We start from the raw sequence: 19,730 nt of genomic DNA on the forward strand, positions 1-19,730 counted from the left end.
AATCTATAACATACAATACTTTACTAGACTGGCTCATTACCCTCTGCACAACTTTTTCTGGCAAATTCAAAACTATATAAGACACTCAGCGGTAGGTCGGGTAAAAGCTAGAAATATCTAAATTTAACTTACTGAAAAGTAAGAACAGCCCATAAGGCTCAAAAGTGACATTATTCAAAATACATTATCATGCACAAACATATGTGCATAAGCGTTAACTGCATGTTTCTTTTCAGACCCTAATTATATACAAAATGTTTTAGATTTTTCTTAAGTGACCAGAAAAAAAAGAATTAGGTTAAAATAACCCAAAGTTTATTTTATGTAAAATCCCACAAAACACATTACAGTTTATTTCCGCCACTTAACGTGCAATCCTGGATATTCTTTGATGTTTCTTGTCCCCCGACGACAACCAAAGACTCTGTTTATACATCAACGAATTCAGTTAATTTATACAATTTCAATTTTCTTAAAAATACAAACAAGAAAAACTAAACATTCTTTGATTTTGAAACATGGGCTTGTAAACCACATCTAATGCCTTTAAACTACCCACGTTCGACTTCCGCAGATTTTTACATGTTTTTTCTTAAAACTTTGTTTAAAAACTAAATTGAAAAATAAAACATATTCATTGACGTATGTATTGGATAGAAACATCTGTGAATAATTTCCATTTATGATCAGGATTCAGTTAATGGTTTTTAATGGTCTTAAATGGCAATTTAGTATGATTGTACAAATGCAAACCATAAGACAAAATGGCGCCCTGGGCTAAAGGGTTTCATAAACCGGAAGGCACAGAACTCACGTCTGTATGTAACGGTAACATTATATTCAAAGTAGATCTGACATAGAAAGAAAATTATTTGACATGGTCGTGACAATAATCTTTAAAAACAAAGATAGGTTGTCAGGCAATTAAACATAAATGTATGCCCACAGCAATCAAACTGTTGGAGCAGTCGGCAAGGGTTGTTGCATATTTATTCTTTTGTTGGCAATTGGGGGCATTTATAAGACAATTTCACACATATCTTGATTATAATTTTTATCATTTGCGGGTTTACAAGGTTCTACAAACTGCAACAAGGGTCTTAACTCTGGAAGTAATTTACAGAAATTGTTGAAATTAACAGACTATTTTTAGTTTTACTAATTTAAATAATACAGATCAGATGACAACTTTTGTCATTCGAACGTTCACAAGGTTCAACAAAGTAAAACAGGGCCCATAACTATAGAAGTAATTGACAGAAATTGCTGAAATTCCATAGGCTTCTTTAATTTGTTTCACTAATTTAAATTATGTACATAATGATAATGTCATACAGATCGGATGATAACTTTTGTCATTTGAGCATTCACAAGATTCAACAAAGTGAAACAAGGGCCATAACTCTAATAAAATAATTATTGGAAATTACTGAAATTCAATAGACTTTTCTGTTTTACTAATTTGGATGATGCGTATATATTTCATACAGATCAGATGATACAGAGCGTTCATAGGGTGCAACAAAGAGCCATAACTCCAGAAGACATGAACAGAAATTGCTGAAATTCTATAGGATTCTTCGTTTCACTAATTTAAATGATGCCTATAAATTTCAACAGATCAGATGATAACTTTTGTCAGTAGAGTGTTAACATGGTTCTACAAAGTGAAACAAGGGCTATAACTCTAGAAGTAATTAACACAAATTGCTGAAATTCACTAGGATTCTTCATTTAACCAATTAACATAATGGATATAAATTTAATACAGATTGGATGATAAATGTAGCCTGTAGAGTATTCACAAGAAATTGTGGACAATGGACGGATGGACTGTCGGACGGACGGACAGACGGATGGAGGCGACTGCAATATATGACCAAATTTTCAAGTGGGCGTACAAAAAATGTCACATTACAAGAATTCATTAAATTTCATTTTTCATCATAGCCAGAATGTGTCTTTCTTTTAAAATATATTTTGTTTAAAATCAGGACTGCAATTATAGGCTACCATTGGTTGAACAATGGAGGGGTGGGGGAGATTGGTTAGCACGTGTGTGTTGTGTCATTAGGTCTGTCATGGAGTCAACAAGGAGTAGGGTCACCTGTTCAACCTTGTGGGTCTTCTCCGGGTCCTCCGGTTTCCTCCCACTGCTAAAGACCCCTACACGAAAGCAAATTATTGAAATAAAACATTGAACCATATGTTAGTACCAAAATTACCTAGTGTGTGTTGAGTGGACGTGTAACACTAAAACCCCATTTCTCTCTCTCTCTCTCTCTGGTTGAATAATAACAGCCCAAGCAAGATTCTTTTTCGTTTAACAATTTATTCCTTCAAGAGTTCTGACTATAGTTACGTACATCTGTTGGCCAATCAAGGTTAGTTTTTTTCATTAAATACACATTCCTTGCAAGAACTGTAATAAGTGAGAAGGGGTTGGATGGCCTAATGGTCTAACTCATCCACTTTAGTTCATAAGGTTTGTCATTGAGTCAAGTAGCATGGACTTTGATTTCCAGATTTGGACGTGACAAAGAATATCGTCACCTGTCCAACATCATCTGTTTTCTCCTGGGTCCTCCAGTTCTTCCCACTGCTAAAGATTCCTACACGCAAGAGCTTTATTGAAATAAAACTGAACCTTGTTAGTTCCAAAATGACCTAGTTTGTGATGAGTGTACATTCAACTACAGTTTTCTCTCCCGCCGTAACTGTATCTGTTTACTTTCTTTTAAAAATACACATCTTTAGAATGATAGATAGATGGATGGTAGAACAGACAGACAGGTCCCAAGACAACATCCCTCCCATGATCGTTCTCCGAGCGGGATAATAAGCCTTGGGATTTGAATGACTGACATAATTAATCTCAAGAGAACATATTTTGAAGATTCTAATTGAAACAGAATGACAGAGAGAGAGAGAGAGAGAGAGAGATGGGGTTTAACGTCCACTTGACACAAACTAGGTAATTTTGGGACTAACATATGGTTCAATTTTATTTCCATAATTCGCTTGCGTGTAGGGGTCTTTAGCAGAGGGAGGAAACCGGAGGACCCAGAGAAAACCCACGAAGTTGGACAGGCGACCCTACTCCTTGTCACGTACAACCGGGGATTCGAAACCACGCCAGTTGTCTCAAGGACAGACTTTATGATACAGCACGCACGTGCTAACCATTCAGCCATCCATCCCCCAGAATGATCAGTGAAGAGTAAACATCTTTAAGATTCTAATGAAATAGAATGCTACTGATCAGGAGAACATATCATAAAGATTTTAACAAAATAGAATACTACTGGTTCTAAAGGCAATTCAAATGCAGAGTTCATAAATCCGAAATGACAAACAGTAAGTTGAAATTTATCAAAGTCTTAAGAAGTGTCAATTTAATGCACTTTGTCTCAAAGAACAGTCTTTCTTAACAGTTCAAGACCGGTAGAATGGGTGTCTACTGTTGAGAGGTAGTCATATTGACATCAAGAAGGTGCTTAACATTGATAGATAGGACATTGACCTAAAATGTCAAACTGTAAGTAGTGGAACTACAGAGATAAAGTTGAATTCTTGGCATAAATCAAGGTGAATTTAGTTAGTAAGTTGGCTCATCTGAAGGTTTTACGATCCATGAGTAACAGCCAAGAAGGAAATTCAGCTCTAAACTTGATTATCGATGGTCCTAGAAGATTTTGAAAACAACATGTGCTTCAGTAATAAAACCATGACATGGATTTCTTGGTTCATGATCTTTACTGTTGATAAGAGGAATGCAGTATAACCTCTTGTTTATTCATTTGGTTCTTTTACTACAAGCTGTTTACCCAGCGTTAAATGGATAGATCCCTGCAACACTAGGAGTTTCATGAAACTGGAAGTAGTAGTGCAATGCCACCAGGTCTAGACGACGCATTTCGGGCGTGAGCCCTTTCTCAACTGGTTACAAAAATAATCCTGTATTCGGGTATATATATAGACAATAGAATTTATGTACATTACATTACGGATTAATAATCCCTATACTGGGATTGTAAAAATAATCATCATATAATAATCATTTAAATATAAACATACGACTGAATTAAGAATATTTATGTACATATTTTGATTATAGATATCTGTCCTGAATGGCCACCATATTGAAAAATTAGTGTACTATTTTATTATGTGATTCTAATTCATTTCATACACACAAAAACTACATAAACATTTCAATTTTATTACATATGAAAATGGATGTGCAATGAATACTTCTCAAAATTCTTGAAAGGTCTTATATGTTTTGGAATAAAATTGTCGAAATGGGGATTAAAATGTCGGTCAACTAGATTTGTGTCTATTCTCAAGTGGAGCTAATTGTAGACAGAGAGCTTAAGTTTTCTATGTACAATAATAGCCGCTATCAAATTGACAAGCCACACAGTTAGGGTTGGGTTTAATAAATAAAATCTAAAAGTTTTCACGCAAATCGTACCTCAAATTATTTTTTTTTTTCATTGTGAATCGAACATGGTTTTTATCTCTTCCACCAATAAACTGTCAAAAGATACCAATGTTCAACAGTAGCACTTTGTAAAATTAATTTTGTTTTTAGTCCATTGAGATAAAATATGTATTAGATGATAAAATTCCACGATATGCGTCCATTTTTTCCTCTCTCTGGTGTAATTTATTTGAGTTTTATATTGGAATTGATCGTGACGTCGCCGCCTGCACTCTGTCAAGATCAGGAGATGCGTTATGCGATGCAATCATGATTCACCTTTCTGGTGAACCGACACGATGATTTATAAAAAACCTAGTATAAATTAACATTGAACAGATTCAATCTTATTCAATCTTCATCTCAGCCTCTCAGATTTATTTTTTTCTTGTTTTGGAGATTACTCAACCTTAGGAATCAACCAGTGAATCTGGATCCTCTATTTCCAGTAAAATGTTTTACTCAATCAAATTCGTCCCCTTTTAAAGACTTTCCAATAAAAAATATTTGTGGTACCATGAGAAATTGAATGGAAAGGAAAGGCAGGCAGTTTGACGCCTTATCAACACCAGCGGTTGCCATGCAAGATACGCCCACATTTTGCAAGAGATGGATAGAGAACAAACTAAAAACAAAAGTGATTTTTCGTACAATCAGGGGCCATAATCCAGAAACTTATGGTCTGAAATGCACAAATATCAAAAGGAACAGAGATCTTTAGGATATAAGGATATATTCTAATATATCGCGGATCCAAGATGCACGAATATCGAAAGGAACCAAGATCTTTAGGTTATAAACATGTATTTTAAGTTTCATCAAAATCAGATCAAAATTGTGACCTGATCCACAACCTTGATATACCATGTATTTACATTATTAGCGAATGGAGGTCAGCCATTTTGTCCAGCAGTTTTGGTCCGATTTTCAAGAAATTCCAACTCAACCGACATTACGGTGTAACAGTGATATATTTAAGCGTTTTTTTAAATCGGATAATAATTGTGACCTCTAAAAGGACCACAAGCTAAAAACAGGATTTTTCGTACAATTAAGGGCCATAATTGAGACAGTTACGATCCGATATGCGCGAATAGTGAAAGGAACCGCGATCTTTGGGAGATAGATCTATATTTCAAGTTTTGTCAAAATCAGATAAAAATTGTAACCTGTAGAGTGTCCACAACAAATTGTGGACGGACGGACAGACAGGGGCGCCGGCATATATAATATATACGTCCACATGAAATATAGTTCAGTCATTTTGAAATTCACATACGGTTTATTGTTGTCTATAGTCATATGTGCAATGCCAGGAAGATGAATTTGACCCATTTAAGGTGCGCTTTCCCTCCTGCGCCTCGACTTTCCTTCAGGGGAGTCATGAAAGACTCTTGCAAATTAACTAAATCGATCTCATAAATATTGAGATTTTAATATACTACTTTCAGTCATTGTTTATTTGTAAATTGCATAAGTTCCAGCTATTGGCATTTCCATGATAATTCTGATGCTACCATATTCACCAAACATATCGACCCTCATTTTTATACTGATATTGAATGCTAATGTAAGGATTGTTTTAATTGGATAAAAGTCTTTAATCAGCCAATAGAATACGATGTTACTTGACAGCCTCATATTTTGCCGGATTATCAGTACAGCTATGTCAGGAGATGTATGCAACAGTTTATAATTGATATACTGCAGGTCAACTAGCGGCGGACAAATTAAGTTTCGTAAAATTGGTTTGGTCCGAGTTGTCATGCATTCTAAATTGTGTTCTAAACATGCTGACAAGAGTGTGAAATATATAGTATTTTCCATAAGAACATATAAAGAGAAAATTAAACAAGACTAAAGCATAAATACAATTTGGTTCTACTTAATTCAAGAAAATGTTGAAATACTCTTGTAACATAATTAAGCAGAGTTTTTTTACGGGAGCTTTTTTCTCATTTTTGAAATTGGCAGGAGCTTTTTATGGCTCCCACATGATTTCGTAAACGTGAAGGACTGCATCGATCTTTTCACCTACTCTTCATCAAATTCCAACTGTCAAGGGCTCTTTTATGAGCATGCCTTTGTGTACACAGGTGGACTCTGGTGTTTCATCCCATCAAAATGATAAGGCATACTGTACTTGCCAAATGGGAACATTGAATAATGGGAAGGTTCTTCTTGGCCAACATGGGGTCAAACTATTGGCCTGACTGCTCAACAATTATGCCCCCTGTAGCATTATAAAAATGCAGATACTTGAGGAATGATTTGTTGATGACACCAAAGTTCTTCAACCCAGCATGCTGAAATCCACGTTCAAACTCAAACATGAGTCCTTATGCTGAGTGACATCATCATCTGCTCAATATTAAAATAATAGCGCTCTCACTCAAAGTCAACACACATTGTTCTGACTTTTGCTATTGTTTTTCCAATACAAATATTTGTCAGCGTTTCTAAATATATATAGTTTGTTTAATTATTTTTTAAAAATATAATCAACATTCATATAATAATCATTAAAGGCCAGAAAATGTCATTAAGATAGAACCTTTCTACCGAAATAAAACACATTTCCATCTCTCGTAATTTATCACGAGAATTCTACTTTGGTTTTCAGCTAAATTAATGAATCTTAAAAATTCTACTTTGAAAACCTGTAATCATAAAAATTATACTTTGAAAACCCATACTTGTTTATTTTGTTGTCCAATCAATAGACGCCTTCTATTTTACTTTATTCTATTATTAGTAAGACTGTCATAACTCGTTGAAAGATTACTACCAGACACGATTGGTAAAACATTCATCTTATACACCGCTTCGACTTATCTATGGACGGAGGTCAGAAAAACAGTAAAATATGACGATTTGACTTATACTCCACATCGTCTTGTACCCAGTAAAATACAGTAATTAAAATCACTTCAGATTGACAAATTAGAAACAAAGTTAAAAACAAGTAGACAGAATTTACTTTAAAACTAGTAAAAAACAGATTAAATTCAATTGAAATAAAATCTTTCGTTAAATGAGGTCTTTGTCTGTGTTTATTTCGGTTGCCTAGCTCTTACGAATGTCATCATCAATCAGATCTTGTCGTCTGTAAAGAGTGTGCCGTCTGTAAAGAGTGTGCACGCATCAGTCATAATGATTACCGCTAATAAGGCTTTAATTCCAATCCTAATTAACGCCAAGATAAACGACACTTCTAGTTCTTCAACGAACAATGTTAAGATGCTTATTGAGTAGGGAATTGTGTTGATATGGATGGGAAATCATGGTTTGAATTTCTTTGAATCCTTTATGTGGGGTGCAACATAGGTCATTTTGAGACTAACAGACATTAATTTTATATCTTTCAGAATCAATGGAATGGATTTTATATATTAAAGAATGAATGTTTTAACTTTTGTCCCCCACTTAATTATTGTTTACTTTTTTTCCCCACTGACCCCTTTGCACTACGTTCTTAAAATTCTGTTAGCTATTTCTCTCGTGTGCATCCCCTTTTTTGGAACTTGTATCATCGACTCCGGTCAAAATACCTGGCACATTGCCATCAATTAGCCTTAGAGGTACCCGGTGACGTCACAATAGGGACGTCCACTAATATTTCTACTTTAGAAAATGAAGCAATGAAGCACATCTGTGGAAATTTGCGGACAATGTCTCCAAAACAACGAAGGTAAAATATGGCAGATCGCCTTGCCCTGTACCTTTCCAACCATGAGTAACTGGGAGGCTTTTTGTGAAGGAGTTGATCTTTGTCTCGAACTAGAGGCCTGGTCAGTTTGTCGCACATCGAATTCCGATGATTTGGCAGAATCAAACATCAGTAAAGAAGACTGGGTATTTTTACAACGTTTCAATCGAGAAACGCAAAAACAACCTCGTGAGCTCCTTGTTGAATTCAAGAAATATTTTCCTAGAGCCACTTTTCAAAGTATAATGCGAAATAGTAGCATAATCCATAGCCTAAATCAAGGCCGAATATGAAAAACAAGGACGAGTTCCCAATTAATTTAGCCGTGGTACCCCTACGGCATAAGCTAATAAAAAATTAGTACATACACGCCCATAACCTAATAGAGTTATTTTTAAGCCCTCGTTAGTTTACGAAACTTTAAACTTAGAGATCAAAAGGGTTAGGAGCCTTGAGTCAATGCAAATAAGCATAATCATGACAGCAAATTCTTAGCCGAATATCTTTGCACACTTTTCGGAATAATCGACTCCGGTGCCAAAGATCGACTCCGTTCCACCTGTGACATCACATGTGCTCCGGTGCCCACCGACACTATATATAGAGGGCCACCGCACATCCTCATTTAAGCCTGAAGAGTTCGAATAAGAACGAAACTAGTAGCTGAGAAAAATCTGGGAAGGCTGTTCGCCTATTTACAGATTTTTTACTTAACTTTTGTCATTTATACATAAACATTACATCATTCAGAATTTATGGAATGCGGTGCATCTTAGGTTATTGTGAGAATAACATACATAAATTTAAATATTTCAGAATTAATGTAATACACCTCTGTATATGTATCTAAAAGATCCCTTAGTAGTTTCAAATTGAGGAAGAGTAGAGCAACTCTTCTCCAGATTCCAATTGGCAACGTTTCTTTTACAGAATGAAGAAGTAAAAATGGTTGATATTTTTAACTGGACATATATCTAAAAATAAAATTATGTATTTAATCTAACCTAAACATAGAAATACTTCTACTTTAAACTTTACAAGTATATGTAGAGAGCAAAAACTCATGTCTTCCCAATCTTCTCTACATGGATATAATTCCTTGATATCGGGATATTAGAAAATTGCCATATTGTCCGTCCCTAATTTCTTGTGAATAGATACATGTAGCATGTGGCAATTTATTGTTTGAAGAAAGACCAATCAAGTAATTGGCCCAGGTTAATTGCAAATCTTGAAATCATCAATATCTCTTTATTACAGCTTAATGACTTTCCTTTCAAGTTTTTTTCTCTTCACATTTTTTTCTTTTTTTTTGTTGTTAATTGACAAAAAAAAAATACTTGAGTCAGCCTTAGTCAATAGCATTATTTGTATGTTGATAAGAAAATCATTTAATGAAATCTTGACAACGCTGCACCATGCAGGTAGATTAAACATGATACAACTATCACATAATCACCGCAATAAATTAAAGGCCCGCTTCTACTCCACTGACTTCTCTTAAACTTTTAAAGAAGCTAAACCTTTTAGTTCAAAATAAGGTTTCAGTTGGGTGGATATAACATTTAACAGCCTACTTTTCTGCTCCCCAAAAGGGCTTAGTTTGAATTCCAACTTTCAAGGTTCTTTTAAATGCATGCCAATGGGAACCTTGAGCCAATGTCTTATTCACCGTGGCTCCCTTGATATTGGTATAATGTGTTATTTTGATTAGTGACGATGCAAGCTCAATACCATTCAATTTCTACTTGGAAAGATTAAGCAGAAATGTCAGTTTGTTGACTAATTTTAGTTTCATTTTTGGCTTAGTACAGCGTTGACAACGAACACGCAATCAATTGTATCTTAACATTGGCTATTAATATATATAGGGAGAGAGAGAGAGACTGAAAAATTGGTTTTAATGTCCACTCGACACAAACTAGGTCATTTCAGGACTGACATATGGTACAATTTTATTTCAATAATTTGCTTGGATGTTGAGGTCTTTGTAGTGGGAGTAAACCAGAGGAGCCAGTTAAATAACACAAGTTAAATAACAACTCTTCCAGATCCAAGTGTAGTAAAGACAAGTAAAACGAAATTTTGAACTATAAAAACGAAACGAAATAGGATCTGTGTTTCAACCAGATTGCCATCCACCCTTTATTTACAGATTTTTTAACCAAAGCCGATTGTCATCACATAACACAAATAAATGAGTTCCTAAAATCAAATTAACGAAGAAATGGGCCTTTAAAGCGGTGAAACATGTAATACGCGTCTTCATGTCAATCAATATAACTCTTAATGAAGTTTGATTTAATACTGATTAGTCCTCATTAACCTATCATATAATAGATATCTCTCGCTCTTTTGTTCTCTTGGCTTACCACAGCAATCAGCAGTAATCTAACCACAACAAAACTATCATAAATCTCTGACTTATACAAACAAATATTACATCTCAATTCAAATTAAAACTAGTGTAGAAGAAATGAAATGGGGTTTACTTTTCTGTACCAACCTGGCTAATGAAGAGAGGTATATACCATGCTGTGTGATGTGAGGAAAATCGTGCCCTGACAGTGGAATTACCGCCCACTATCCTTCGATTTCATGGATTCTTTTACATGTACGACAACAATTATATGTGTGAACCTCAGTTTACAAAACCAGACAGGGAAATCCAGAGTAACTTTCTTGATTGACACTGTGATAGAATCCAAGCCACTATAGCTCTGTACTGGTTCATCAACATCCCTTGTCCTTCAACATGTTTTGGTAGTTATAGGAGTAGTCCATCTGTGTATTAATCAACAAACAAATACTATAATGATAATAGTAAGTGTGAGAGAACCACACCACATGGAAAATAAAACCGACAAGACAAACCTGTGGACAAGACAATCTACACAGATATTTCAAGAAATATCAACAACAGTGAATAGATCCAAGAGGGGAAGGGGTAGCCATAAGTGTTCACTGCACTTGACTGTTCCAGGCCTGTAATGATACATACACTGTAACCCAAGTATCGTTTAATCTTGTGTATCTAGCACTAATTTCTTTCACATTCGTTTAATATCAAATCTTTGTTTAAAAATTTGTAAAGACTGTTTAAAATCACCAAAATTCATCTAATTTGTACATGTATCCAGTTTAAAGCTGACTGATTAATTTTGATAATGAGTGTCCAATTTACAAGTATTTAATTTCCTGATCACTGTTCAAAAATTAATCATTATACATCATTAATCAATTTGGTTGTTTATTTTTTAACAATGATTGAGAAATTAAACACTTGTAAATTGGACACTCATTATCAAAATTGAATGGTCAGCTTTAAATTGGACAGAAGTACAAATTAAACGATTTATGGTGATTTTAAACAATTTTTACAAATTTTTAAACAAAGATTGGATATTAAACGAATGTGAAAGAAATTAGTGCTAGATACACAAGATTAAACGATACCTGGATTACAGTGATATATTGAATATCAAAAACTAAGTAAGATTTTGTTTCCAGTGAATTTTAAAATAAATCTTTGGTTAAATGCAGAACTATTGTTATCTTGAATGGTTTCCTAGGTATGAGTCAAATTTTTTTCAATGAAAAAACACAGAAATTAATCAGCTGACTTCAATAAACATAAGACAAAAATAATGTTAGGAGGTATATTGAATGGATTATGAGATATGCTCTGATGTAATGTACAGTTATTCATAAAGATATCTTGAACCATTTATGAGATATGCTCTTAAATAAAATTGTTTAGCCAATTTTTTTCCATGGAAACCCCAAAATTACTAAATTCAAGAATTTTTCCAGTGACAAAAGTCACAAATACTATGATCTGGAAACAAAAGGAGGACTGACGGATGCAGTCCATTGACTCCATTTCAATATCCCACCTCTAAACTTCCTATGGCGTTGGATAATTAAGAAAAACAGAAGCGACAAGCATTATCTATATCTGCTAAATATTCCCTGTTGTTTTTATTCATAAATTATTTCATGAATGTTCACAGAAGATAGGATGCGATGAATGATGTGTTATTTTAAGCCTCTCAATGTTGAAGAAAATGGGATATTAAGTAGAAAATTACATCTTTCAGTTGAGATAATTTTGAAGTAAACTGTGATAAAGCAGGGGTTATTAAGCCAGCTTTTCTTACAAGAATAATACATGACACAAAGTTGAGATAATATATATTTTTTCCTACACAATAAAATATTTCATACATTTGGCATCCAAGTAGCTTCTTTATTTAGAAAATTATCTGAACAGATATAAAATGAGATTTTAATTCCAGCCTATTGTTGATGAAGATTTGTTGTTATGAGTCAAAGATTGTGAGCATAACCAGAAATTAGAAGAGAACTTATAATCTCTAGGGATGTGGTGACATATTTTTTTATTTTTTTTTATTGTTTGGCATTATGAGTCAAGGATTATGAGAACAGGAGCATAACCGGAAGTTTGTTAAGGAGAGATATTGGTTCATAAAAATATAATCTCTTATTTCCCAAATTCAGTGACATGTGACATATACCAACCCACAACTCTTTACCACCAATACTTTATTTTAGTACTATAATTTGTAATCATGGGCGCACTAACCATGGGGTCATGGGGGTTAGCAACTGCGCTCCAAAATTTGGGTAAAAACGAGGAACAACAAAGCAAAAATATTAACAATGATGGCAAATTAATTCCCAGCTAATAGTCTTGATAAACAAACCCCATAAAAAAATTTCCAGGAGTACAGGAATTAATGCAAAGCTCTAATTTCTTGGTTTGGAAATCTAACTGCAATCAAAATTACTATATCAAGTGCTTCTTTACTTTGTAAAATTTTCGAATGTGTCGTCATTTACATCCACACCAATATCCCTTACAGCCCTTTTGCTCAATTGTTGGGTCATGCTTTGATGGTTTCCCCATAAAGAAAAGTAAGCCAGCTGAATTGTAAGGTGCATGTTGTGTGATTTGTATTAAATATGAATCGTAGATTGATAAATTAATGTGTCATTAATTAAGATTCTTGCTAGGTAATATTTAAACAGTAATTGCATTCCATAGAACTGTGTCCTTTTTATTTCCAGTTCAATCAATAAATGTCATTTGGTTATAACGAGGATGATTTTGGGACTAAAAAAAGAGATTGACATACCTCTCCATTTTTTATTGGATGGAACCAGCCCCTGAACAGCGCCATATTATATGCCGTCTCTGTTGCCTAGAAAATAAAGAACATACAGGTATAAATGTCAAACAGACAATGCAGCCCATCTCCCATATTCCCAAAGCAATGGTAATGGTTACCCATTCCTTAACCACTGTCCATACTTGATAGCAATAAAGATCAGTTAAATTAATAAAAGTCTCCTTGGCTTGTATCCCATTTTTTGATATATATATATTGTTTAAACCAAGGGTGGTTTGTTTTCAAAGGAAAGTACTAATTTAGGCATCAATTAGGAAATGTAGGGTAAAGTTCATTCCAATCAATGCATGTTAAATCAAGAGGAGAAAGTATAAAATCATAACAAGCACAACAACGTAGAGTGAATGGACCTGGTTCCCAACGAAAATTTGTTTTTATGTTTAGCCTACTCCACCTCTTACATGTAAGTTGTTGCAAAAGATAACTAATCAGTAATACCACAATACTACATAAAGTAAGTGTAGCAATAGTTAATGAGCTGCTTATGCTCATATCCATTGCTTTAGGAATATTTCTATTGCCTCAACAAAAGTAAAGAAATAAACAGTACATGAATATACACAAAAAATCTCAACAAAACATATGAAAAACAGTACATATAGGACAGACAGTACATTAATACACCCCAAAACAAACAGCACATAAATACTAGCCCTAACAGTACATAATTACAACCCAATACATAGGACAAACAGAACAAAAATACAATCCAAAACATTGGAAAAACAGTACATATATAAGTATAACCCAAATTGCCAAACTGTACGTGAACCCATCCTTTTGGTACATTTATTCTAGACGCAATTTATTTGGGTGGATTCTACATAGAAAGTGAATAGAAATACAATTTGTGATAGATCAAATATTGTCTGAATTGCCGTTTATGAGCAGAATTGTGATTTGTAATCCATGTGGTGAAGCCATTTGATTCAAAATAACTAGGTTTATTTTGTTAAATTTCCAACTGCTATGAAATCTCTGCAGATTTCCCCCGTCTTTTTTTTCGTGATCCGTATCAGTGGGGAGTGCTGCTAATTAAATATCTAAATAATAAATACCAGAAATAGATATATTAACCATCTGTGCATGCAATGCATGGTATTGCTTCATTTTCATTCATATATCTAGAGTTATTCCCCTTTAAAAGAGCAATGAAATGAAAAGAAACCGAGCTAATGAAGATGGTCATACAAAAGTGTGCCTAGCCTTGTTTTGAATTCCAACTGTCAAGCCAACGTGCAGACGGGACCTTGGTAAAACATGAGGAACTTTCTCTGCCAACACATGGAGCGAACCTGGGACCGCCTAAGTTAGTAAGCCAGCATCTTATCCACAGAGTCCTACACATACAGGGTCTTTAGCATTGTGAGGAAACTGGAGGAGAAAACACATGGTATATCTGTTGTTTGGCAATTCTAAATCGCTTGAGCATATAGAGGCCTTAGCAGGGTGAGGAAACTGGAGAACCCAGAGAAAACCCATGAGACTAGGGGTTCAACCCTATTCCTTGTCATGAACACAGACCATATCATCTAGCTTACAACCACCCAACCTCCACTTCTATTACATAATAATACATACTATTAAGACCCCCCTCCCCCCAGATCCATTCATTATCAGTAAATTTATTACTTGTAATGTCCATGTGTGATGTGTATTGTCAGAGAGTTTGTATTTTGAGATCTTCTTTGTTTATGTGTGGTGTGGTTCTCCTGCATTTACTATTAGATAAATTTTATTGCATAAAACTGCACACGTTATCAAGGTGAGCGTAATAAATTAATTCTTCGTGTAGGAAGGTTAAAAGCCTAAGGTAATTAAACCTAATCTTATCATAAAAATGAGATGCTCCATGTATTTTTATTATTAAAATTACCGTCATAAAACAAATATTATTAAAGATTACTTGACTTAAGATAGAGATCATTATCTACCCATAAATAATGAATGTGTTCCTCCCTCAAAATGTATACATAATCCACCATGGATATCATTTTTCTTACTCATACTATTTTGTTTCGGCTGTTCTCTGGTTTTATCTGTGTATTATATCATTCTGCCAAATAACATGTTGACTAGTTCTGGTAGCTTAAACTTTAAAATGGTATACAATGTTCTAGATAGAATGGAATTAAATAGGGTTAAATATCTTGTCAACACATTCTTTTGGTCAATTTAAGACTGACATATGTTATTTTTCATTTCATTTCAATCGGATTCCAGCTGCCAAGGGTTCTTGTACATACACAGAGTAAACTCCAGTTTTTTTTGTTCCATCCAAATGACAGGACATACCTTTCTTGTCAACTTTGCAGGTGCCACCCCTAACAAGTGAAAACCAGGTTTAAACAAATCATAAAGGTTCTTTTCGAACCAGGGGCATTCTTGTTGAGAACCTTCGTGGACCAATCTAGACAGATTAAGCATACTTGATCTAGATGTGACACTCACCATTACATACAGATAAATGGGGAGCCATCATTTCAGACGCCAAAGCTAACTGTTAAGATATAACCTCCGGGTATGGTTGACCGTCACCTGTCTAGTTTTGGGACTCAAAGTTTATATTCTACCTAGTAGCATGCAGCTTCCAATAATCACTCCAGTTAAATATTGGCAGTGAAATGTGTCGTGCATGGGGCAGGGTATGCTTACTCTTTTAAGAATAACTTATGTCACTTCTCAATTAGCTGTAATAATCAACGTGTACTGTATATGAGGCAGGGTACAATTCTAGAACACCTGATATCACATCTTATTTGATTAGTTCACACAGCTAGAAAGTCGTCATAAAATGAACATTTCTTTGCAATGACAAACAAAAGTTTTCTCAGCCAATTGATACCATTTCCCGCAATAACGAGCTATAGACCTTAAATGAGAGAAATGCTATATAAAAAAAGTCTTCAATTCAGTGCCAAGAACTACTGTTGAAAACATTTATTTGTTTCATTAAGCATATTTTACTTTGTTCTAACACGATCGTAGCCAATACAAGTATAGAATATAATTATTGGAGGCTGGTTTCTACTAAGTAACCAATGTGAAGAAAGTTAAATGTTTTTATTGAAAGTAAAGCGAATCAGGTCAGATGTTGCCGTACATCATCATGTCGGTCTCCGTCTGCAAAGATTTATAGACTTGGTATCATATTTTTTATTCATTGACATAAGAGGCCATAGTTACTGCATGTTATACTCTCATACCTCCCACCGGTTTCGCCTCAAATAGAATCTGTTCATTAAACCAGCTGCCAAACGTCCCTGTCAATCATTCTAACTAGATACCGAGAAAAACCTTGTGGAAGATTCGATGCCGATGAAAAACGTTGAAAAACAGGGCGTCTCTTGTGCGTTATCATCTTTCTCTGTAAGCAATTCACCGTCAAGTATTTGAAAACAGTCGTTTTTTCCATCAGAAATTTTCTATATTTTATCATCTGTCATTCAACACAGCATCTGCTATAGTAGTTAATACTTCATCTTCAACTCATAGATAGACTATCATATACTGGCGATGTCTAGATACATCACGGCAAAATATGTGAGGTTATAATTAACGCACGACCAGTCCTGCATATAACCCAAGATTAGGCAGAATCCAGTCAGATAAGGGCAGACTATCAAGTGTTAATTGTTAAACAACCATTAGATATTTCATATTTCATACCATTTACCCCCCCCCCCCTCCCGGAAAGGTCTCCCAAACAATTATTCCATTTTAGTGGTACACACAACCCAGGTTTTAGCAAAACCCAGACACATCCAGAGTTAATTGTTAACTGTCACCAAGACATCAACTGTTATTAATAATTACTGGAAACAAGCAATTAACTTCCATATTGCATACATTTAACTTGGATATTTCATACCATTGATCTCCCTCCTCCCCAAGGTTCTACAAACAATAAACAGTTATTCCATTACAGTCCAAGACACAATCCAGTTTTTTCCAAGACCCAGACAGATCAGGATAAACCACTGTTAATTGTTAAATGCCATTACTGAAAATAACCATTTAGCCGAAATACTAGATATCATTTCTCAAATGTTGTTTACCAGAATTTTAACTATGTGACCTTATCAAAGGAAGTCTGATATTGATATAGTGGTCTATGATCATATGTTTATATGTTACTGGCTACAGTAGCAACTGGGTGAGTTGACAGCAGTCTGATTAGGCTGACAGCAGTAGAGATCTTTCTGAAATTCATCTTGAGTAACTTTTCCAATTTATTGGTCCATTTACATTTTGTAGCTATAAACAGTGACAGTTGACAATTCACAAGGTTGACAATTCAAATCCTGCTACTTTTAAATCAGGGCATCACCAGATTAACTAACCATGAAACACAGTGGGGCCAAGGCATCAGGGCCCCCCAAACACCCACCACACACACACACACAAAAAAATCTTAGTTGCACAAAAAGCAATGAGAGCATGGTCGGACCGAGGACTCCTTCTGCTAGTCTTGGATGTTGATGTCCCTTAAATCCATGGTAGGCCCATGTTGCAGTTGACATCTGAGAATTCGGGGTAATCTACGATGGGTCGAAATAGGCTCATATATTTGGTGCGACTGGCCTCTGAGAGTGATATACTACACACCATAAATTTTGAAGAAACCATTGCAAAATTTGCCATAGGCAAGAAAAGATCATCAAACTCTTACAGGGACCTGTTAATGCCATGATATTCATACAGACGGTTGAAAGACTGAGTGTTGTAGCGAATTTTGGCTTAGATTGATGTACATAATTTAGTTAGCTATATAATTTTCCATGCATACATCACATCATGATCACATGAAATAGTCTGATTTCTGAATTTAATCTTGTATGGTGCTTACAGTGTTCGAAGTCTGTCAAAAATCGACACCGGTCGTTTACTATGTCGTAACATTACGGCCTTCATGGATTTGACTCTCCGTATCAAAGACTCCCCATATTTGTGGAATAATACTGCCTAAGTTCTGGTCACTTGTATTAAGTTGGGGCCACCATATGGTCAAGGCCCCAGGTTCCCTACAATGGTTAAAGGGCCATTTTTTAAGGGACCTGAAGCACTAGGTGGGTTCTAGGGGAGGGTATGTGTTCACTCCCTGTTTTTTTTTGTGTCAAATGGGGAAAATCTAAGCATTTTATTTATTGAATAATCATTTATCCGCATCCTTAGTGAACCATGTACAGGGCACTAACTCAGTGAATAACTTGTCCCAGATCTCATGGATTAAATTCATAACAAGCTTCATCAAGATCAGACAAAAAATGGACGATTAATGCATTCACAAGAAATTGTGGACTGTGACGAACACCGGTGCAACAATATTTGTCCACAGAGTCAATGTTCTCTCCAAAGATTTCTGTCTAATCACTCAATGCAATAAGGGGAAGAAATTCCAATTAAACTAATCTTTGGCCATTGGCTGCAATTGGAAAGATTACAAAACCATATACTATATAGGAGCAAGTTTCTACTTTTCCTAGTTATTGTCTGGAAGACCACTGTGGAATCAGACCTCAAACCACTAGCTCCTACCTGCTACTGTACTCATTGCAATAATGAGCAATGATCTGACTTGTCAAGTTAAGGTAACATTAAAACTTAATACCACAAAATAACTCTACTGGATAAACTTAGATCTTAGAAACAATTGGAATGGCAAATCTTTGTCACACCTTTCTTAATACTTGAAATATTTTACAAAACCGTGCCGTGTTTAAGCGGGTATAGAGCCTACACAACAGGTCAGGTTCTCCTCCAACAAAATCCCTAAACAAATTGACATTTCTCATCGTATGGTGACACAGCGATCACTTGACAATAACATTGTATTACGTACTCCATTTTGAGAAAATCACAGTCTAACCCTTGCTTGGTAAGATTTTTTAGGCCACTTCAGTTATTTAAAGAAGCAGGACCTCTTTTATTTAGGTCAATATAATTGAAACGAATAAAAAAGTTTGCCATCTTAGTCTTTTTGAGTCTAACATATGGTCATTATTTTTGTTTCTATTGTTACATGTACATTTGTTTAAGTGGAGTTTCTGACTACTCTTTTCTTATAATTCGAATTGTGATAGGATCTTTTACACACTCTACTACCAATGTGTCTCATCTAAAATACTAGGCAACACTTTGCTTGTCAGTCCCACTAGTGCCACCCCCAGAGGACTCAGGAATACGCATACAAAAACTCAAAGAATTTGACTTTGATGTATAAATGCAAGTAGGTGGAAACAAAACAATATCTGTGCAAAATTATCTTTCTTAGCATTGGTCATGTAACATAGAAACAAAGAAATGCATATGACCTATGTCT

General features: G+C 34.9%; 1 protein-coding gene across 3 annotated transcripts in view; it reads right to left on the reverse strand.

Moving 5' to 3' along the window:
- The window catches only part of LOC126809788 (transmembrane protein 135), a 147,561-nt gene that overhangs the window by 105,459 nt on the left and 22,372 nt on the right, over window positions 1-19,730 (reverse strand). For all 3 annotated transcript variants that reach the window (XM_050534561.2, XM_050534562.2, XM_050534560.2), the window contains one exon: window positions 13,355-13,420. In XM_050534561.2, coding sequence (XP_050390518.1) covers window positions 13,355-13,420 — 66 coding nt within the window. The remainder of the gene's footprint in view (window positions 1-13,354; window positions 13,421-19,730) is intronic.

Source organism: Patella vulgata, chromosome 2 (assembly GCF_932274485.2).
Source record: "Patella vulgata chromosome 2, xgPatVulg1.2, whole genome shotgun sequence".
Lineage (NCBI taxonomy): Eukaryota > Metazoa > Mollusca > Gastropoda > Patellidae > Patella > Patella vulgata.